This window comes from Manis javanica, chromosome 12 (genome assembly GCF_040802235.1).
Source record: "Manis javanica isolate MJ-LG chromosome 12, MJ_LKY, whole genome shotgun sequence".
In the NCBI taxonomy this organism is placed as follows: domain Eukaryota; kingdom Metazoa; phylum Chordata; class Mammalia; order Pholidota; family Manidae; genus Manis; species Manis javanica.
The window spans coordinates 17,249,046-17,270,559 of NC_133167.1; the positions used below are offsets into that span (position 1 = coordinate 17,249,046).

The following is a 21,514-nucleotide window of genomic DNA, read 5'->3' on the forward strand; positions in this document are numbered from 1 at the left end:
GACATCTCAGCTAGTGTGGTGCGTTTCAGGGAAAACTAGTGAATGCCAACATTTAAGCAGCGTATGCCATATAACCATGTATATACCCATATTTTTTATACTTTTTTTGTTTTGAAAGTGTTTAGGTAGAGGACTATACATTTCCCATTTACTATAGTGTCTCTTTTTGCCTCCTTGTCTTAGGCTATACCCCCAGCACTACATGTGGATACCTGACAACCCCTGTAGGCATTTGTAATTGCAACCCAGTTTCTTAATCAAGTACCAATACAGGGAGGTAGGAAGGGAGGTCAGAGACCAGAATAGTGTGGCAGGTGTTTTATTGATCTCCTAGAGGACAGCTGAGTACAGCTTGGTTGTCACCTCAGAGACTCAGCATTGTGAATTGCCCCTGCAGGGTCATTTTTGTACAGCATGAAGTAGCCCTGTACCTGGGCAGGACTGATCTGAGTTCTAGCTTGAAGGACACGTTCTGCAAAGGCCTCAGCCAAGGAAGATGCTTGCCCAGGATAGAACCTCTGGAACATCTGGGTCAGCTGCCAGTGTGAGCAGTAGCCCACGTACTCCTTCAGGTCTACTCGCCCGGGACGTATCAGAGCAGGATCCAGCCTAAGAGAAGGCAGCACAAGAAGAGTCCCAGGCCACAGTACCACTAACACCCCCAAAAATGATGGTCCCTCTGAACCTCCTGATCCTCCCAAGGCACTGGGGGGTGGACTCTTGCCTCAGTGTCAACATACCTCACTCCTTACCTGTCAACATGGTTGGTGGTCATGAATACAATGCGTGCCTCAGTGGAAGCTACACCATCCAAAGCATTAAGCAATCCACTGAAGGTGAGACGGCCTAGACCTTGGTATTTCACTGGGTCTAGAGGAAGGCAGAGATGAAGAAGCATGGGTGGCCATAGCCCTGCTTAAGATTAACAGCCCCTCTCCTATGTGCCACATTCCCCTACTTCTCAGTGCCTCTTGTGAGCCCTTGATGCTAAGCTAGGCATCCTCTTGGCCTCGGGATTTATACTTTCTTCCACTGTTCCTCACTCCTATACACCTCATTTACCCTCATTCAGAAAGACTTCCCTTCCCTCAACTCCCCTCACTTACTCTCTGCAGCCAGGTCTCGACTGAGAAAGGCAGCATCCACGTCCTCCAGGAGCACCAGGCTCTGCTGCGGGGCCATGCTCAGCAGGTGGTTGAGCCGGTCATCTGAGAGGCTGGAGTCCGTGAGACTCAGCAAGCAGATGCTGTGCTCCAGTTCCCCGGCCAGGGCTGTGCTACGGAGGATGGGATGACAGGAGGCTGACAACGTGGGAATTGGTCCTGGGACCCAGCTACTTGTTCCTCTGTATGAGGTGTTCTCAGAGGCCCAATCGTTCTGCCACTCCACCCTAACGTTTCTCATGTCCCATGTTTATCCTGGTCCCTATTCCCCACATTTATTTCCCTTTCCAGCCCCACTGGCCCACTTTTTCCCCAGTTTGAGGATTAAGAGAAATTTCAACCCTACTCACATAAAACTGCTTTTTCCACAACCAGGGGGCCCATAAAGCAGGTAGCCACGTCTGTAGGGAATGCCTAGGAATATAGCCAGGATGATAATCAAGACCTAAAATGAATCGTGTACTGTCTGAAATGTCCACATTCATTCCCAACACTGCCCCCTGGAGAACTGATGATCTAGAATTGAAGAGATCATCCCCTTGGGCAATTTTTCTTTCCCCTTTGTTTCTGGAAATTAGGCTAGAGCTTTATACATTCCATCTGGCCAGAGACCACCCCTTTCCTCCTGCTCTAACACCACATCAAAAACAGCCTGGCCAAGACACCAGCTGCTGCTTACCTCTGTCAGTGTACCATTTGGGGTTATCAATGAATTCCCGGATGTCTCTGACAATTCGGTCAGCCAGACCCTGTTCTAGAACCACAGAACTCAGCGGCCGGCGGCGGCGTGGATAGCCAAAGGTACGCCATTCAGAGCCCATGGCTGTGTACATCACCGTTTTCCCTTCCTCTTGTTGCAAGGCTAGCTCTCGAGCTGGGAGGGGGTAGATGAGACAAAGCCAGCAATTCCTCTCTCAGCCACACAACGAGGCAGCTGTGCCTAGTTCCCTTGGCCCTGCTGGACCCCATGAACTCAGATTCTCCTCTCCAAACTTCTTTCTGCTGTCAAATATGTCCATCCCTGCAAATGCCCTATAAAGCCTGTGTCATCTCACACCTTCCTCCAGGATGTTGAAGAAAACCTTTCGGTCAGTGCCCAGAGCTGTGAAAGTGACAGATTCCCACGGAGTCCCTGTCTGCAGGTCTATCATCTGCATCTCTCGGCTTCTTTCCACTCGGATCCATTTCCCCTGATACCTGTAAAGGGATGATCAAAATGAGGTCAATGAATGGGTCAAACCCAGCTCCCTTCATTCTCTTCTACTCTCAGAGCCCTCCCTGACCCCCAACCTTACCAGATAAAGTGGTTTCCAGGGCTTGGGACAAATTCAAACTTAGTGGAGATGCGGCCACTCTCATGCTGAAGGTACGAAGTCTCAACACTGAGGTGCTGAGTACGGGTACTGTGACGGGTGAGCCAGGTAAGCAACCAGGCATAGCTCCTGTCTCGAGCAGGGACTTCCAGTGTGATCATGTAATGGCGCCGAAATGCCACCAGACCCAGTTGGGCGCCCTTCCGGGCCAGGGCCAGGGCTGTGCCCACACCCACTAACCCAAATCCAGCCCCAAAATAGGGATTGTCCTTCAGGGCCAGAACAAAGTCTGAGAGGGGCATCTTGAAAGGGACACACCAAACCTTAGAGGCCCTGAATCATTTTCAAAACCTGGAGGTAGGGAATAAAGGGGATGGGACAACATACAAGATTAGTTTAGAAACTGAACCCCACAATTCCTCCGTACATTGGTCCCCTCCCTCCTGCAGAAGCTAGGAGCAGAAAGGGCAGGTCAGCACTTCAGTGAAATTCAATGTCTTCTCTTTGTGGGTGGGAGTGGTGCTGGAATGCAAGGACCAAAACTCCAGGCCCCTCATTCTATTCTGTCCTTCATTATCCTGTTCATACCTCAGTTTCCTGCCAGAGGACTTTGAAGATCCCTAAGAACTGAGAGAACAATGTCACCAACTTAACATCAGGGTAATGGATGGACAAAAATTTGGTGGTCCTGGGACCAGCTGAGATGGGAAGGGGCCCAGTGGCCAGAGTTAGCACGGGATGAAGATGTTCTCTTCCGCTGACCAGTCAGTAACCCCATGCTTTATTACCATGAGTAACATCCCTTAAATATCTTCTTAACATGTTCAGTTTCCTTTATTACCTCCCACCTAAACTGTCTCTAAGATGATGTTTAATTCTTGAAACTGCATCTTAATGGGTCTTCATCTCCTGCTTCACCAAACTGCCAGAGATTCAGCTCTTCATAAGGATCTGCTTCAATCCTATCACACACCCTACTCCAACACCTCCAATGGTTGGTTCTCAAAAGACCCCTGAATTAGGTTAAAAGTCCTCCGCCTGGTACTCAAAACCCTCTACCACACGTACCCACTTACCTTTCATGGCTTAGCTCCTAATACACTCTGCTGAACAAATGTATCAAGCAATCCCCTCCTTGCTCAAGCAGTTCTCTTGACTCAGAATGGCCATTCTAATTTATTCTCTCCTTTCTCTCCAGTTGAAGTCCTGCCCATCTGCTACTCATCCATGGAGATCCCCAACCCCCTTAATAAAACGTGACCCGGTCCAAATATAGGCGGTAAGATCTCGAGGGGTAAGAGGCCAGTACTCCTCCCCGCCCGCGGCCAATTTGCTCAGCACCTGGGACGCAAGGCGGTGAACTAACAGTAGTGACCACGGCTGAGGCTCAGAGTAGGATCCAGAATTCCAAAATACCTATGTAGGGAAGGCCACAGACAAAGCCCTTCCTACTCCCGCTACTAGTCGAGCGCCCAGAAACCCCCTCCCGAACCCCGTTCACAGCCCAGCTCGCCTCGAGCAATGTGGCTGAGAGTAATCTCTCACTCCGCCCCCTTACCGCCATGACTCTCTGGCCCTCTCTCTCGATGGTGTCACCCCTCTGCACTTGAGGGAAGAGCCGTTCGGCCCCGCCCCCTAGCTCTTCACCTACTTCCCACCACACCCACCAAGAAGGCCATGCCACTCTGCCCCACGACTCTCTATGGTACTCCTTAGGCTTCATGGCTGGGGGAAGAGGAGAGGGGAGGAGGAGAGAAAAAAACCATAGAGTACTCCCCCAGCCAACGAAAGGAAGAGAGAGGGGTCTCCACATGCCCTGTGTCCTAAAGGCGGATGGGCCGGAGGCGGTCGCACAAAGGGAGTCCCGGGAGGCCGCTCCAGCTCTGGCCAACCACAGAGACGCGGCTCCCACCGGCCCGGGGCTGGGAGGTGAGACGCTGCGCGGCGTAACTATTAGGGAGTGCGGGTGGAGGGGGTCGGAGGCAAAAGTTGCTCGAGCCCCAGGATAAGGGTGGGTCTGGGCGGTGGGAACCTTCAGGAGGAGGTGTTGAAGGGGATACCGCGACGAGCTGGGGCCCCGCTGATTCATCACTTCGGTCGCCCCAGTGCCTCAGCCGCGTCACTGTTCTGGACCCAGCCGGATTACCCGCTGCCCTCTCACAACCATAATCTTGACTATGCTCCACCCCAAGCCCTGAAGGTTACAAAACGGCTTTCCATTGGCCGGCTGTTGTGATTCCCGCCCCTGCCCAACGATGTAGACGCTGTCATCGCCTCCACTTTACAGAGATAGGAAAGCTGAGGCCCAGAGAAGCGAGGTGACCGTCCGTCCAAAGGCCACGCGGTGAGTCAGAGCCCACAGGCAGGTGAAAACCCGGGTGGCTTGGTCCCCAGGCCGGCTGTCGTTTTTTTTCTCCGGGTCTTCTCCCTGCTTCAGTTTGTCATTTCTCTTCCTCAGTGCCCCTGCCCCAAAGATAGCTCATTTCTTATCTTGCCCACCTGTCTCCCACCACACCCCGCCCTCCAGGGGCTGAAGGTTCAGGTTCTCAATCTAGACAGCACCGTATCTTCTTTGGCTTCCGCCCTGAGGCCATATATGCTGAGCTAGAAGATTACCCAGAACATTGACAATATTCAGTAAGAGGAGGCTGCGGTTTCCAAAGATCTGCCGACCTCCGAGGTGCACTTGCCTGACATTTTCTGAATCCCTCTTATGCAAAGTTTCAAGGTGCAGGATTCTCACCTGCAACCTAATTTCCTAGCTCTAGGCCCTTACTCAGACACCGTGACTCAGTTTCGTGAAGTGATTACTGTCATTCTTGTTAATTACTAATTATTCATCTTAAACTAATTTCAGCCACGCATAACAGAATATGTAATTTAGTTGGCATTCATTTCTCAGTTGTAGTCCAGGGTTCAATATGAGGACATAGTCAATGAGTTTGAGATTTCGCTAGGTGTGTTACTTTATTAAGGTACTGCTGGTTTGGTATCTTGGTAGAAACCTAGCTTTACTCCGTTGCATCTCTGGGTCTACAGTTCTTCACTAGAATCTGCTTACTGGTCTAACTTGCACATATTGATGGTGATTTGTGTAGTGAAGTGATAGTGTCAATAAATTCCATTCAAAAATCTCCAAGTCTAGGGAAGAAGACTGCTAGGTAAACAACAGTGCAGTTTTTGATAGAACTACATACAAGGTGCCGTCAGGACTCCAGAGAGATGAACAGTGTTGGGAAGCCCTTAAAGTACACGTGACACTTGTGCAGACTCTTAATGGATAGTTAGGAGTTGGTTATCCAGATGAGAGATGGAGAAACAGAAAAGGTCCGTCAGGCTGAGAGAGAGGAAGAAAGAGGAGCATGCGTGAGGGTAGGGAAGCAAAAGAGAATGTGGTGGGTCGGGGGAATGGCAAATCATTGGTATGACTGGTTCAGAGAACTCTTGAGGGAGAAGTGGAAGATGAGTCTGGAGAGGTCAGCAAGAGCCAGATCATGAAGGAAGGGCCTTATACCCATGCTAAGGAACAGTGAGATCATAATAATGGGACCTCTGGGATCCATCAGCCCCACCCAGTTTTGTTGCAGATAAGGAAACTGAGACCCAGATTGCCTAATGATTTGACCAAAGTCACTCAGTTCCAAGAAATGAAACCTGCAGTCTTTAATGTATTGGCCAAAACTTGTTGGCTCTTTTCTAATATTGGTCCCTATTAGCATCTTTATATTTTTTGTTCCAAACATTGTCACAAAAAAGAAAACTTGTAGGTTAACTAGGTGTGGCATGCTGCCATGCATGGAAATGCCTAAATGGGAAGGAACTGGGCTGTGCACCCACACCAGCTGGGGAGAAAGTGAGAGATCTAACCATATTTTGTTTGGTCTCTCTTCTGGTTGCCTATCAGCACTTAAGAGTCCACAACATACAAGTCAGTGCGATGACAGACCCTGTGTTGGACTCCCAGTCAGCCAACACAACTGGGGAGATGAATGGACTATGCCCTGAGCTACTGCTCGTCCCCCCACCCCTCTCTAACCCTGAAATCCTGGAGCCCATCCAGAGCCCCTGTCCTTCTGGAAACTCCACACCTTTGCCTGCTGACCCAGGCTGCCTGCTGGTAGAGGCCACAGCAACTGAAGAGGACACAGGGAACATGGAGATCATTGTGGAGGCAGTAGCTGGAAACCTGTCCCCAAGTGCTCCTGGAGAGACCTCAGGTACAAACACAGTTGCTAGCAGACCAGTGGGATAAATAGCCCTGAGGTTTTATCTGTGCTGTTTTTGATCCATTTTTATAAATGTGATGAGAACACAAGGTAGCACCCTATTTTTGGACTTAGGGATGTTGTAATTTGATTTGCAGTTGGTCAATGTTGATTGAAAACTGGCGAGGTGGTGTACAACCTTGTACCAGGCTTGTGGGAGACTCTGTCCCTATGAGGGCCTCAGTGTCTGCTAGGCGGTAATCCACAAGAAAAGCCCTTTCTGACACCCCTGCCCAATCTTTACTCCTGTAGTCCTTGGGGATTCTTTCCACCATATTGACCCTCCTACCCAGAAACTGCAGCGAGGAATTAGGCAAAAAGGCCCAGCCTCTCTACCACCCTGGGTTTGGCAGGGCTTCCCAGAAGTCATCTGGTATTCTCCTGCCCTAGTTTCTCACGTATAACACACTTGTAACTCATCCACGGTATGTTGTTAAGAGTGGGAGTTAAACACCAATGTTTATGCTAGAAGAAAGTTCTCCCCTTTATTCTTCCTATATCTACAGCCTCTTATTTTTAGGTAACTTCCTTGTTTTTTAACTGCCATCTTCCAGAAACAGTTGCCACAACTTCCCTTGACAGTGTAGTACAATGACAAAGAAGACTGGGAAAACTTAGCTAATTTGATCATAAAACATTTCTAAACTTATATTGCTAAAAGAAAGAATTTAAAAAGAGAAAGAACCTGGGGAAAACATTTGAAGTGCATATAAGGAAAAGTTGATATTTTAAAAATTGAAGGAGTTCCATAATAAAAAAGAAACAGTATTTATTTAAGAGAAAAAGAAACCTATATGCAACTCACTAAAGAAATAAGTTATTAACCGTAAGGATGCATAATCTCACTAACACACAAATTCCAGTTAAAAATAGTTATGAAATGCCATTTTTGTTTCTCAACTCTGGCAAAAGTTAAACATTTTTATCCAACCTAGTGTTGGTGAGGTGGTGGGGAAACTATTTCATAGTTTATGGAGATTATAAATTAGCATAATCTTTTGAAGGTCAATTTATCTACATAATAAATATTAAAATAGGCATACTCTGACCCAATAATTCCACTTCAGGGATCTGCCTTTAGGAAGACTCATCCACATGCACAATGATAACAGGGATAAGGTGTGCAGGACAGCTTTATTGTAATTGGTGGTAACAACCCAAATGTCCATCAGTCAGGGCAAAATTTCATTTTGATTTATCTATGCTCTAAAGTACAATAAACTAGACCAAAAAAATACAAGATAGATCTAAAGGTGCACCACACAGATTTAAAAAAAGAAAAGAAAAATCTGCTATGTAGCAAGTGAAAATAAAAAAATGCAAATTATAGAAAAATGACCCAAAATGGCCTGAAAGGATATGGAGCAAACTGCAGGTGTGAGGGTGGTAGGTGGTTATCCTTTCTGTATATACTTACCTTTCATTTAATTTGTTGCACTAAATTTTTATTCAAACAAAAAATAATAAAGAGAAAAAAGACCACAGAATAAATGTAAGACAAACCTGGGCTTGAGTCATGGCTCCACCATAAATAAACATGGTGGCCTTCACCTCACAGAATTGTAAGTCCCTCTTCTCTTAGGAGTGGGGACCCAAGTGAGTGTTCCTAAGCCTTTTTTAAATCAAAGTCCTGCCCATTGCTTAAGAAAAGGCAGTGATTATGAACATGTTTTGGCTCTTTTCAAAAACAGTGTTCTCCATTTTATGAATTACTGTGCCTTTGAAACTCTCTTCACAGAATGTGAAAGTAACAATTTGTCATTTATATTGCATGTATTATCTCTAGATTGTCATTGTCTTCTTCTGAAAGTTTCTCATTTTTTATTTGGGCAAAATATATTGCCTTTTCTTAATGCTTTCTAGAGTTGATTAATGCTTGTTATATTTATCTAGCAAATATTTATTATGTACCTGTTTTGTGCCAAATACTGTGCTAGATGCTGGGAATCCAAACACATGTGCAAGATAGTCACTGCCTTACAAGGTATTACAGTCCAGGTGTAGAACCTGACTTAAAGTCCATCTGCACTCCACAAATGTTAAAAGATTGGCCTATAGTTCTACTAGTAACTAACTCCTGTGAGTCTCATTCCATCTGATCCTGTGCCTTTCTGTCGGTCCTCTGCCTGCAGGTGTCCTGGTAAAGGTGGTGGAGGTATACTTCTGTGAGCGCTGTGAGCAAAGCTTTGCAGAGCCCACTCTGCTGGCCCTGCACCAGTGCACTGAGACCCTTATACAGCCTGTGCAGGGCCTTTCTAGCTCCCCAAGTTCTGTAGAGCTGCCCCCCAGCAACCTCACAGTCTCTGGCCCTCTACAGGGCCAGAGCCCACCAGATAGCACCCTGCCATGCCCTGTGTGTAGACAAGAATTTGCTCAACCCCAGGCCCTGAAGAGCCACTTCAAGATTCACCGGGGCACTCCTGGCACCTTCTCCTGCCCAGAGTCTGGCTGTGTGTTCTCCGCTGAAGATCGCAAGGGTCTGCAGCACCACCTGAGGCAGACCCACAGAGCCGTTCCTGTGCCCTGTTCTTTCCGGGGCTGCCCCCTGCTCTTTGGGAGTCAGCAGGGCATGGAGCTGCACCGGCAGACCCATTACCCTTTCCACTGCAACCACTGCAGCTTCATGGGCTCCAACATCAAACTCTTCCGGCAGCATCAACGGAGCCACGGGCCCAGGACGCAGGGAGAACTGTCTGCTGTGCCGTGTCTTCCAGCCCAGGAGCTGCTGCCAGGTAGGAGATCAAGGGCCCAGCAGTCCCCTGCCTGGAATGCAGCCACAGTCAATGCTGTAGGAGACACAGTTCTTCCCAGTGCCATGAATGTGTGCATGAATGCAAGGGAAGGCAGAGTAGTGGTTCAAGAGGACAGAATTACTGGCTGACATAGGAAGGCATCTAACAACCTTAGACCAATCAGAATACATGGGACAAAAAGGAAGTTCTTTGTCCATGACTTGGCTTCAGCTACTCTGTCGACTTGAAGTTAGTTAACCAATATACTTTTCTGATCTGTTTCAGAATTTCCTGAGGGCAGAAGCTAAAATGCCCATCAGTGCTATAGCCACTGGAGGAATGCCTAGGGGCTCCCTTATGGAGCATTTGGGATTGGGCAGGAGAAGCTAAGGTTATTTTAAAAAGAAACTGCCAAGTGGGGAGGTGCCTAACTGAGTCTTACTCCTCTTGGTCTCAAAAAAGAGGGCAGGGGTGAGTAGAGGAGCAGGAGGAAATAGAGAAACCAGACCAGCAGAGGCCAGAATGCTGGTGAGAGAGTTTGGTTTGCTAAGACTCACTGGTGCTCTGTTCCCAAAGAGAAGAATCCTCTTTCCTGGAAATTGTCATATGTCTTTGCCTTACTGAGGCAATTGGCGCTATTGAAGGATAGAAGGGATGGATTTGAGGGTGTGATCCATAATTGCTGAGTTGGGCTTCTTAGTATAACAGTTTAGAGATCAGGATACATTCTTCTGCACTGAGTCATTAGCCCTGGGGACTTGAGCCAGGGCAGTGTAGTATATCCACTATCTACCTCTCAGCTCCCTACCCCCTCTCCAGTGACATCTAAGTTCATACTTTCAAGGGGTCTGAAGATGGTGTTATCTGAGGTTTGATTTCCTTTAGGCTGGAGCATTACTTATAGCTGTTGATCTTTGTGTCCTTGTCTTGAGTGGAAATAGATTTATATACTTAGAACCCAAGAGTCCCTTATGCTGAATGGGGATGGGGTTATTCTGCCAGCAAGAAGAGAGTACAAGTGTTCAGTGCTGTCGTTGGCTCTTGTGGACATCATCAAGTTTTATGTGCCTCCAGCTCCCAAACTGCCAGGGGAGGAAGAGTCTTCAGAGGAAGCAGGTACGTCCTTGCCTGGGCAGGAACCAGCTGAAGAGGAGGATGTAGAGGAAGAAGAGGGTGGCACCCTGAAGGACCCCCAGAGAGTCTTGGAGAAAGGCCAGGGCAGGTCTCAGCAGTTGGAAGGTAATGACATGATGAGGCTTGAACTTCTTGCTGGAGGGGAAGAGTGGATTGTGGCGAGCATGGCATCGAGGCTGTAGGGTTTTGTTTTCTGAACTTTGGTTCAGATTGTTTTGTTCTTAGTGTCCCACTTTGACATGTCTAGTGGGAAAGTGATAAATGGGTAAAGACTAGTAACACAGAGGAGAGGTAAATAGAGTCTGCTCTCCTGGACTGGTTTTCCTCAGGCAGAAAGCTCTTTTGCAGGGAAGGGGAGGGTATTTTCATAGTATAAAGATACCAGAGGTTATTGATGATCCTGTCTTGTCTGGCATTGAGCCCCTTAAGATTTTTTTTCTGAATCCTTGCTTCCCAATTTTCCAGTTCAGTACAATAACATTTGAAACCCAGCCCACAGGGAGTTCAAGGGAATAGAAAAGATCTGATTGTATTTGTTACCAGCTCTCTATGATCTAGACTTCAGTGACCTAGTGTTTGGAAGCAGGAATACCTTCTTCTCTTCCCTATGCTCACTCCCTGTGGGGTTCTTTTCCATCCAACCAACTCTGCTGAGCCTCCTGCCTATCCCCAGGAACAAGGGCAAGAAGAACAAGAATGCTCCATCCAGACAGCTGTTTGAGCAGCTCTAGACAAAGAACTCAGGAATAGTCAGTGGGTGGGTGGCTGTGTAAAGCACTTCACACAGGCCACAGTGATGTTGAGAAGTCCTTGTGATTTTGTTTCTCTAAACACTGGAATTTCTCATTTCTTTGAGACTACAGTGTTTGAGATACTATTGTTTGATTTCCTGGAGATAAAGGGGAAAGGCCATACAACGTTTGTTTGTGTTTAGGCAAACTGTGATTCTCCCATTATTTGGCCAGCCCCTGACCTATCTAAAAATCTTGCTCTCCACCCTCTTTGCCTCTCTCTCTCTCTCTCTCTCTCTCCCAGGGGATGTGGCTTCTGGCCCGGAGTCCCTCTTCAAGACCCACATGTGTCCAGAATGCAAGCGCTGCTTTAAGAAGCGGACCCATCTGGTAGAGCACCTACATCTCCACTTCCCAGACCCCAGCCTCCAGTGCCCCAACTGCCAGAAGTTCTTCACCAGTAAGAGTAAGCTCAAGACCCATCTGCTGCGAGAGCTGGGCCAGAAGGCCCACCGCTGCCCACTGTGCCACTACAGTGCAGTGGAGAGGAATGCACTCAACCGCCATATGGCCAGCATGCACGAAGACATCTCCAACTTCTACTCAGACACCTATGCCTGTCCTGTGTGCCATGAGGAATTCCGCCTCAGCCAGGCCCTTAAGGAACACCTCAAGAGCCACACGGCTGCGGCTGCAGCAGAGCCATTATCCCTGCGCTGTTTCCAGGAAGGCTGCAGCTATGCCACACCTGACCGCAAGGCCTTTGTAAAGCACCTGAAGGAGACCCATGGGGTGCGGGCTGTGGAGTGCCGCCATCACTCGTGTCCCATGCTCTTTGCCACAGCAGAAGCCATGGAGGCTCACCACAAGAGCCACTATGCCTTCCACTGCCCCCACTGTGACTTCGCCTGCTCCAACAAGCACCTGTTTCGCAAGCACAAGAAGCAGGGCCACCCCGGCAGTGAAGAGCTGCGCTGCACCTTCTGCCCCTTCATCACCTTCAACCCTGTGGCCTACCAGGACCATGTGGGCAAGATGCATGCTCATGAGAAGATCCACCAGTGCCCTGAGTGCAGCTTTGCCACCGCCCACAAGAGGGTGCTCATCCGACACATGCTGCTACACACCGGTGAGGTCCTCCATCATGACTGCATGGTGGTGGTGATGGTGATGATGGCAGACACCATCAGACATACGAAGGGCTCTGAATACACGGTCTCACTTGACCTAGTATTCGTAGAGATCAATGTAGTATTTTCGTTTACAAATGAGCCTTAAGTTGAGTGTCCCTCGGCTAGTAAAGTGGTCAAGCTAAGTTTTGAATCCAGGTAGTCTGATCCAGGACCCGTGCTCTGACCACTGTGGTATTGTGCCCCACCCTTAAGGTCCCGTCCAGTAATGCCCACCCCTTGTCAGGCTTGAGCGGTCAACATCCAGCCTGTCAAAACGAAGAAACCTAGGCCAGGACAGATACCTTCCTTGGCAATTCACGTTTTGGGACATGCTGTGAGAGACTGGAATGGGAGAGGGGAAGGGGGACTGAGCCATTCATATGTGTTATAGCCTTGGCAGCCATGACACCGAAACATGATCGTGTCTGATGAACTGGGAGCTGTAAATATTTCCACTTAGATTCTTCATTGGTTCAGCACATTACCGATGCTGTGAGTGACAACCAAAGCAGGCTTCCTGCTGCATCATCCCATTTGTGATCTCTGTGTAATCATCTGTGGATTGACAAAACACTTAAAAAAGTCTCATCAAAAACTGTAGTTGGGTAGGACAGTTTTTAAGCAGCTTAGGGCAAAGCCATTGTTGTTCCCATTGAACAATTCATTTCTGTACATGCTTTAGTCATAAAATCTCATTTTCCTGAGGCCTTTCCTAAAGGCCTTAAGTCTATAGAGTGCTTTATAGTTTACAGAGCTTTTTCACTACATAGTATCTCATTTAATCCATAATAACAATCCTGTAAGGAAGACAGGTTTAGATGAGTAGCTGAAAATTTGAATGGCCTGATTCAGGATCACACAGCTAGTGTCAGAACTAGAGCCAGCACACAGCGTTGCTTGCCTTTAACCATAGAGAAAGGAGTGAGTGGGCTGGCAGGGATAACAGGGAAGGGTCCTGAGGGAACATGACCCCAGCTTCTCAGTGCCAGGTCTTGACCAGCTACATGGTCCTTGAGTTCTTGCTGAAACCACTGAGGGGTCTGGGACATCTCATTTAATCTTCATATCAACCACGTGAGGTCTCTCTTTAGAGACAAGGAGACTAAGACTTGGAGGGGTTAAGTGACCTGCCCAAGGCCACATAGTAGTAAGCTGGGATTTGAAACACCACTTAACAGCTTTGTAATTTCTCTGTGCCTCAGTTTCTTCCCTGTAAAATGGGGTTATCATAGCACCTTCCTCATAGGACTGTTGGGAGGATTAGGTAAGAGAGGGCATTTTTAGAAAGTGTTTGAAAAGGTGCCTGGCACATAGCATCATATAGAAGTTGGCTCTTAATATCTTTATTACTGCATGAACACTAGAGTCAGAGTTCTTAACCACTATGTTGTATTGTCTAATATTTTCTCTTTCTCTTCCACAAAACTGGAAGGAATTGGGCCAAGCAGAGCGGTTGTCTTTAGTCACATGCTTTTTTTTTTTTTTCTTTACTATTACAAGTTTATTATACAAGTTGCAGCTCAGGAGCAGCCAAACAGAAGAGATGCATGGGCAATGGATAGGAGAAGAGGTAGAATGCTCAGCCACACTCCCAGCACCTCTGTTCACCAACCCAGAAACTCTGCAAATGTCCAGCTCCCCTCCCCTCCCCTCCCTAAGGTGTAGAGGAGAGCTGTAAGTTCCCACCCTTTAGATTGCTCTAGTGACCAGCCCCCACCCTGTGTCACTCATTAGCATAAATACCGATGTGGGCCAGAGGGGCTAGTTAAGAATGACAAGACATTCTTATCACTTAGGAAATCCCAAGGGTTTTAGGAGCTCATTGTCTGGAACCTGGGACAAAAACCAGATTGTTGGCCATTAGTGCCTACAAGTGCATAACCACCAAGCGTGGACTTCTGCACTAGTTTGGGGAAGCTCAGTCTTCCTTTTCCTCCCACCTCCGTTGGTGTGGGAGTGGCAGAGTAGCTGTCTGAGGGGGACTGTGAAGATCTGTTGTGATCTACCCCAGGTAGCACATGGGGCTTTTGCTCCTTCTTGGCCTCAGGGCAAGCTTGCTGGGGAAAATGGTTTGTCTGCTCACTCAGTCTGTGTTGACCTGTGTCCTCTTCCCTCTCTTGCCCACCCCAACATCCAACAAGGTGAGAAACCTCACAAGTGTGAGCTGTGCGACTTCACGTGCCGAGACGTGAGCTACCTATCCAAGCACATGCTGACCCACTCCAGCACCAAGGATTACATGTGCACCGAGTGTGGCTATGTCACCAAGTGGAAGCACTACCTCAGTGTGCACATGCGAAAACACGCAGGGGACCTCAGGTATGAGCACACACATGCCTCCATCCCTGTCCCCAGAACCTTATACTCAGCTAGCCTCCTCTTGAATTCAACTTGTGGCCCCATTGCTCTTCTGGCCCCAGAGAGATTCCTCCTAATGCCTCTCAGCCCCATTGCCTGGAGCTGGAATCTTTGCCTGTGGTCCAGTCTGCCTGGTGAGAGCCCTCTGGGCTCAGGGAAGGGACTATCGACCTGGAGTACATGCCTAGAGACTAAGGTGTCACTTGAGTTCTCAGAGTCCAGTCCTGGAAAAGTAGATTAGACTATACTTGTGGCCCTAATCCTGGCTACTTGCAAATCCAGGCAAGTCCCCCTCTGATCTATGGGCACAGCTGGTTACGGGGTTTCTCCTTAGCTTTCATGCCTCCATGGGAGAAGAGGAACTAGGCACAGAAACCTGCCCCTTAGGGCTGTAGCCATGTAAACTCCCTAAATGTCCACACTGAGTTACTGATTCATGATGTCTTCCCTTTAGGAAGCAATATGGAGTACGGCTTAGAACACAGGCCCTGAAGCTAGATTGCCTCTGGCCTTTGCTTCCTTTGTAACACTAGGCACCTTACTAACTTCTGTGCTTTAAAGTCTCCTTACTGTAAAATGGGTACCTGTTTTGTAGGATTGTGTAAAAAAAGATTAGATTAGGTGATAAATGTACAATACTGAGTATAGAGCCTGGTCCATAGTAAGTGTATTTCCTGACTGTCGATTGTTATGATTGATTTATGACTGTGATTGCGCCCTCCCCTCCCCACCGCGCCCCTTTCCTCTTTGCCAGATACCAGTGCAACCAGTGCTCTTATCGCTGCCACCGGGCTGATCAGCTGAGTAGCCACAAGCTGCGGCATCAGGGCAAGTCCCTGATGTGTGAGGTGTGTGCCTTTGCTTGCAAGCGGAAGTACGAGCTGCAGAAGCACATGGCTTCTCAGCACCACCCTGGCTCGCCGGCCCCACTCTACCCCTGTCGCTACTGTAGCTACCAGAGCCGCCATAAGCAGGCCCTGCTGAGCCACGAGAACTGCAAACACACCCATCTTCGGGAGTTCCGCTGCGCTCTCTGCGATTACCGCACCTTCAGCAATACCACTCTCTTCTTCCACAAGCGCAAGGCCCATGGCTATGTGCCTGGGGACCAGGTCTGGCAGCTCCGCCATGGCAGCCAGGTGCCAGAGGGGGCCAGGCAGTGCCCGACACCCCCACCAGACTCAGAACCCTCAAGTCATCTGTCTGCCCAGCCTGAAGGGTCAGACCACGACCCTGGGACTAGAGTGGATCCCAGTTTGGACCAGGGCCTGCCAGAGACCTGTGAGGACAGCGCTGGAAGAGAGGATGGCAGTGAGGTTCCCCAGGGGGTTGGCCTGGTTGGCAGCCCCAGGCCAGCAGAAGTAGATGAGGGCGGCTGCACTCTACACCTCGAGGCCCTGGGTGTAGAGCTGGAACCAGTGGCTGAGCAACCTCTTGAGACTGCTGAAGCAGCCCCTGTGGAGTTCAGGCCCCTGGATGCTTCAGGTCCCCTGAGACTACAAGGGCCAGATGGACCTTTGGCAGAACTGTCTACCTTTGAAGGTGCTGGGACTTCTGGCCTGAGTACTGAAGAAGAGCCCATTCTGGAAAAGCCTGTTCCTGAGACCCTCAGAAATCCCCCTTCCTCAGAGGACCCCCCTAACAAGTTGGAGGGAACTGTCAAGGCAACTCCATCCACTGAGACAGCACCCCTGCTCCAATTCCCTGAGTCAGAGTCTTTACTCAAGGCCCTAAGGAGGCAGGACAAAGAACAGGCTGAGGCGCTAGTACTGGAAGGGCGGGTTCAGATGGTAGTGATACAGGGAGAGGGGCGGGCCTTCAGCTGCCCACACTGCCCTTTCATTACCCGCCGGGAGAAGGCCTTGAGCCTGCACTCCAGGACTGGGTGCCAGGGCCACCAGGGGCCCCTGCTGTGCCCCGAATGTGGGGCTGGCTTCAAGCAACAGCGTGGCCTTAGCACCCACCTGCTGAAGAAGTGCCCTGTTCTGCTCAGAAAGAACAAGGTCTTGTCCAGGTCAGATTCCTCTGTCCATCTGTATCCTCTTCCCCCAGGCAGCCAGGCCGCAGAAGATGCCAAAGGGGGTAAGCCCTCACCTACCCCATTAGAAGTAGAGCTAGTGCTCCCAAAAGATGCTCCTTCTGAGCTTCCTAGGGAGCCAGAAGAAATAGAGGAGCCTCTTGCCACACTCTCTGGCTCCTCAGTCCCTCCTTCAGGAAACTCCTTACCCACAGAGACCCCTGAAAAGTTCCACTTTGAGCAGGGCAAGTTTCACTGCAACTCGTGCATGTTCCTTTGTTCCCGGCTCTCCTCCATTACCTCTCATGTGGCTGAAGGCTGCCGGGGGGCACGTAGTGTGGGGGTAAAGCGAGGGGCTTCTCAGACCCAGCCTGTTTCATCCCTGCAGAGCAGTGTGGACTCTGCCCCCCTAAACAACGGGAATACGGAGTGCAGCCCTGGTGATGGGGTCACAGCTCTGGTTCCAAAGCAGAAGGGGGCTCGCTTCTCCTGCCCGACATGTCCCTTTAGCTGCCAGCAGGAACGTGCCCTGAGGACTCACCAGACCCGTGGCTGCCCCCTTGAAGAGTCTGGAGAGCTGCACTGTGGCCTCTGCCCATTCACCGCCTCTGTGGCTGCTGCCCTGAGGCTCCACCAGAAGCGGAGGCACTCCACCATAGCCCCAGCCCGAGGCCCCCGACCTCCCCTTCAGTGTGGGGATTGTGGCTTCACCTGTAAACAGAACCGGTGCCTACAGCAGCACCGGCGACTCAAGCACGAGGGAGTGAAGCCACATCAGTGCCCTTTCTGTGACTTTTCCACCACCAGACGGTATCGGTTGGAGGCTCATCAGTCCCGACATACAGGTGTTGGCCGCATTCCCTGTAGCTCCTGTCCTCAGACATTTGGTACCAACTCCAAACTGCGCTTGCACCAGCTCAGGGTACATGACAAAACACCCACCCACTTCTGTCCACTCTGTGACTACAGTGGTTACCTTCGTCACGACATCACTCGCCATGTCAACAGCTGCCACCAGGGCACGCCAGCCTTTGCCTGTCCCCAGTGTGAGGCCCAGTTCAGCTCAGAGACAGCACTCAAGCAGCATGCTCTGCGTCGGCACCCTGCGCCTACACCCCCAGCCCCTGGCTCTCCTGTGGAGGCCACTGAGAGCCCCTTGCACTGCTCCCACTGTGGGCTGCTGTGTGCCAGCCCTGCGAGCCTGCGAGGACACACCCGTAAACAGCACCCACGCCTCGAGTGTGGGGCCTGCCAGGAGGCCTTCCCTAGCCGGCCAGCCCTGGACGAGCACCGGAGGCAGCAGCATTTCAGCCACCGCTGCCAGCTCTGTGACTTTGCTGCCCGGGAGCGGGTGGGCCTGGTGAAGCACTACTTGGAGCAGCATGAGGGGGCTTCAGCAGTGGCAGCAACCTCACACAAGGATGGGGGTGCCGGCCAGCCCCCTTTGCACTGCCCTTTTTGTGACTTTGCATGCCACCATCAGCTGGTGCTGGATCACCATGTGAAGGGGCATGGGGGCACCCGGCTCTACAAGTGTACTGATTGTGCTTACAGTACCAAGAACCGGCAGAAGATCACCTGGCACAGCCGCATCCACACGGGGGAAAAGCCCTACCGTTGTCACCTCTGTCCTTACGCTTGTGCTGACCCCTCTCGCCTCAAGGTAAGGTCAGAGGCCACAGGGGCCAGGAATGAAAGGAGTACAGGTTGTGGAGGAAATTACCTGGGTTCTCTAATCCCAACTCTCTGATCTTTATCAAGTTCCTTAACTTCTCGAAGCCCCAGATTTCTCATCTGTAAAAGGGAAATAAATCGTTCACAAGGTTGTTGCAAGATAAAATTCCATAATACATGCTTGACATGATAAAGGCATGTGATTGGTTGGGGATAAGCTAGATAATAACATCTTAGGTTTTTTGAGCACTTACTATATGCTGAGCACTAAAACTTTAATCCTTTCAAAAATATGAGACATAGTTACTACTTCCCATTTTACAGGTTAATAAACAGAATTAGGGGTTTAAGTAATAATGGCAGAGCTGAGCTAGTCAGGACAGACCTAGGGGTAGACCCAATGGGTTAGGTTGGTGTCAAAGCAGCCAGACTGGGAGACCTACCAGTAATGGGAGTATGGATGAGATCGTAGCAAGGAACAGGGTTGTCTGCCAACAGTTCCTCTGCCTGCTTCCTCTATTTCCACATCACTGGTACCAAGGGGTGCACATTTTCTAGGCATACTCTTTGCTCTTCCCTCCTCTAGTACCATATGCGGATCCATAAGGAGGAACGGAAGTATCTGTGCCCTGACTGTGGCTACAAGTGCAAGTGGGTGAACCAGCTCAAGTACCACATGACCAAGCACACAGGTGAGTCTCTGTGGTTATGACAGGCCCAAGGGGTTACCCCATTCTCTGGGACACCCAGCATCCTTGAAGTATGGTGTATGTCCTTACTCAGATTTAGGGCGCACATCAGTTATCTCACTGGCGTTAGGAGTTTGGCCAAATGGCCAGAACAGCTTCCCAAACTACTGAAGACCTGTCAGAATCACAAGATGTGAACCTGAGAGTCTGGGCATATGCACTTTGCCAAAGCTTCCCAGGTGATTGTGGCACAAGGTCACCCACCTCCCACCAAGAAAACGCCGCGACTCAAGCATGAGTGCCTGAGGGCCCATCAGCCTGGTTCCTGCAGACAGGATGGCACCAACGATGAGTAGAGGAGAAAGTGGAGGTTTCACCTGTTTTAATTTACCTTTTCTTTCCCCCGGGGTTGGAGTCCACGAACTGTGAGTTCTCAGAAAAGGGTCAATGATATTATGCCTGTAATTATCACATATGATCCCCCTACATAAAGGAATTAATCAGGTGCATTTCAAGGCTTTCTGTGTCTATGAATGCTGCTGCTTTCACCTCTACCCCTTCTCTTTCAAGCATTTTCTTTTATTTCTTAAGTTGAATGAGGAGTTGTATTTAATTGGATTCCCAAGTACCATGAGTATCCCATGACCAAAAGGGGGTTAGAATTGCCTATTCGGAAACCTTGTCATATTTGAGTGTTCATTGCTGTCAAGAAGCTACTAAGGGGTCCAGTTAGTTATCAGCATCCATTGAGCACCCCATTGTATACAAGAGGCTGTGTTGGGAGAGCATATCAGGTAAGACTGGAACATTCCAAAGACATGGTCCTAAGTCAGCTAGCTGCTTGTGTTCTTTATGCCCAGGATCCCAGTGACTCTTATGGTCCACTGAACCTGTTCCACCCCTGCTAGTGGTGGTATGTTCCCTGTCCTTGCCCTGTCCTACAGGACTGAAGCCATACCAGTGTTCTGAGTGTGAGTACTGCACCAACCGGGCTGATGCCCTGCGTGTGCACCAGGAGACGCGGCACCGGGAAGCACGGACCTTCATGTGTGAGCAGTGTGGCAAGGCCTTCAAGACACGCTTCCTGCTGCGCACTCACCTCCGCAAGCACAGTGAGGCCAAGCCCTACGTGTGCAACGTGTGCCACCGTGCTTTCCGCTGGGCTGCCGGCCTGCGCCATCACGCCCTCACCCACACCGACCGCCACCCCTTCTTCTGCCGCCTCTGCAGCTACAAGGCCAAGCAGAAATTCCAGGTGGTCAAGCATGTGCGCCGGCACCACCCTGACCAAGCTGACCCAAATCAAGGTGTGGGCAAAGACCCCAGCACCCCGACAGTGCATCTGCACGACGTGCAGTTGGAGGAGCTCAGCCCTCCCACTCGTGTTGCTCCCCAAACTGGACCTGAGGGCTGAGAGCCTCCCACGCCTCCCACAAACGAGGCACAGACTGGGACCAGAGCTAGCCTGAGGAGTTCAGGGCCTGGGAAGAGCTGCCTTTGGGGTATCAGGGTGGCTGGAATCCCCCTGGGACTCTGGCTATAGTACTTTGAAATTTAGAGTATATAAAAGAGAAATGTGGACCACAATTGAGTTCTTGTTGAGGCACAGTTTTTAACCTGTGAGTTCCTAGTGTTCTTCACCATCACTCTGACTCCCTGCTGTAAGATCTTGGTTTTACCCATTCTGTCTTCTCTTTCCCTCCTATCAAGTCCTGTTTTCTTCATCATCCTTGAAACAGTTGTATCTAACTGCATGTGCTGTTGTGTCTAATGCTCTATAAAGCATGTTAAATAGATGATTACTAGCTTATGGACTCGTTCAAGTCCGTCGTAATGTTTCCAAGCTGTCATCTCGATCTGCCCTGTCCCCTCTCAGACCTCTACCTCTCCTTTGTCACCCTCCATAGTCACCAAATGACTGATTCTGAAACAGGCTGGGGTCTGCCTCTCTGTCCTGAGCCTGTCTTGGCCCTTGCCCTGCTTCCTATTCCGAGTCCCCATTGTCTGCCTATAGAGTGAGGATTGCCACCCACAAAGCCTCCTCCTGGAAGCAGCTTTAATTCAGCACCAATCCTTAGACTGGCTCAGCAGTCTGAATCAAAGAGTTAAAGCACAAAGACAGTGTGAAACGCAGATGAGGTAAGCCTCTAATCCAAAATTCTATGAGTGCCTCAGACTGACTGCATAATTAAACTGGGACACACTGGGAAAATTAAAGGGTACTGGTAATAATTATGCCAGGACAGCATAAACCAGGACTAGTCTG

General features: G+C 49.7%; 2 protein-coding genes across 9 annotated transcripts; one reads left to right on the forward strand and one right to left on the reverse strand.

The window, feature by feature from the left end:
• Positions 1-303: 303 nt before the first annotated feature.
• Positions 304-4,640, reverse strand: BCS1L (BCS1 homolog, ubiquinol-cytochrome c reductase complex chaperone). Of its 4 annotated transcripts, none has more exons than XM_017649573.3 (8): positions 4,509-4,640; positions 2,459-2,827; positions 2,221-2,360; positions 1,843-2,037; positions 1,514-1,577; positions 1,107-1,276; positions 753-870; positions 304-609 (listed from the first exon to the last, which is right to left on the reverse strand). In XM_017649573.3, the coding sequence occupies exons 2-8, from the start codon at positions 2,776-2,778 to the stop codon at positions 360-362; spliced, it is 1,257 nt and encodes a 418-aa protein (XP_017505062.3). In that variant the 5' UTR covers positions 2,779-2,827; positions 4,509-4,640; the 3' UTR covers positions 304-359. The 4 variants fall into 4 exon arrangements, with proteins under 4 accessions (XP_017505062.3, XP_036872221.2, XP_017505061.3 ...); XM_037016326.2 differs by having other exon boundaries at positions 4,537-4,560; XM_017649572.3 differs by lacking the exon at positions 4,509-4,640 and adding an exon at positions 4,035-4,112.
• Positions 4,175-21,047, forward strand: ZNF142 (zinc finger protein 142). 5 transcript variants are annotated; one of them, XM_017649559.3, is made up of 9 exons: positions 4,175-4,405; positions 6,381-6,693; positions 8,874-9,473; positions 10,548-10,712; positions 11,643-12,467; positions 14,652-14,829; positions 15,623-18,548; positions 19,146-19,251; positions 20,193-21,047. In XM_017649559.3, the coding sequence occupies exons 1-9, from the start codon at positions 4,310-4,312 to the stop codon at positions 20,660-20,662; spliced, it is 5,679 nt and encodes a 1,892-aa protein (XP_017505048.3). In that variant the 5' UTR covers positions 4,175-4,309; the 3' UTR covers positions 20,663-21,047. The 5 variants fall into 5 exon arrangements, with proteins under 5 accessions (XP_017505048.3, XP_036872218.2, XP_017505051.3 ...); XM_037016323.2 differs by lacking the exon at positions 20,193-21,047 and adding an exon at positions 19,343-19,757; XM_037016322.2 differs by lacking the exon at positions 4,175-4,405 and adding an exon at positions 4,681-4,820.
• Positions 21,048-21,514: the final 467 nt, after the last annotated feature.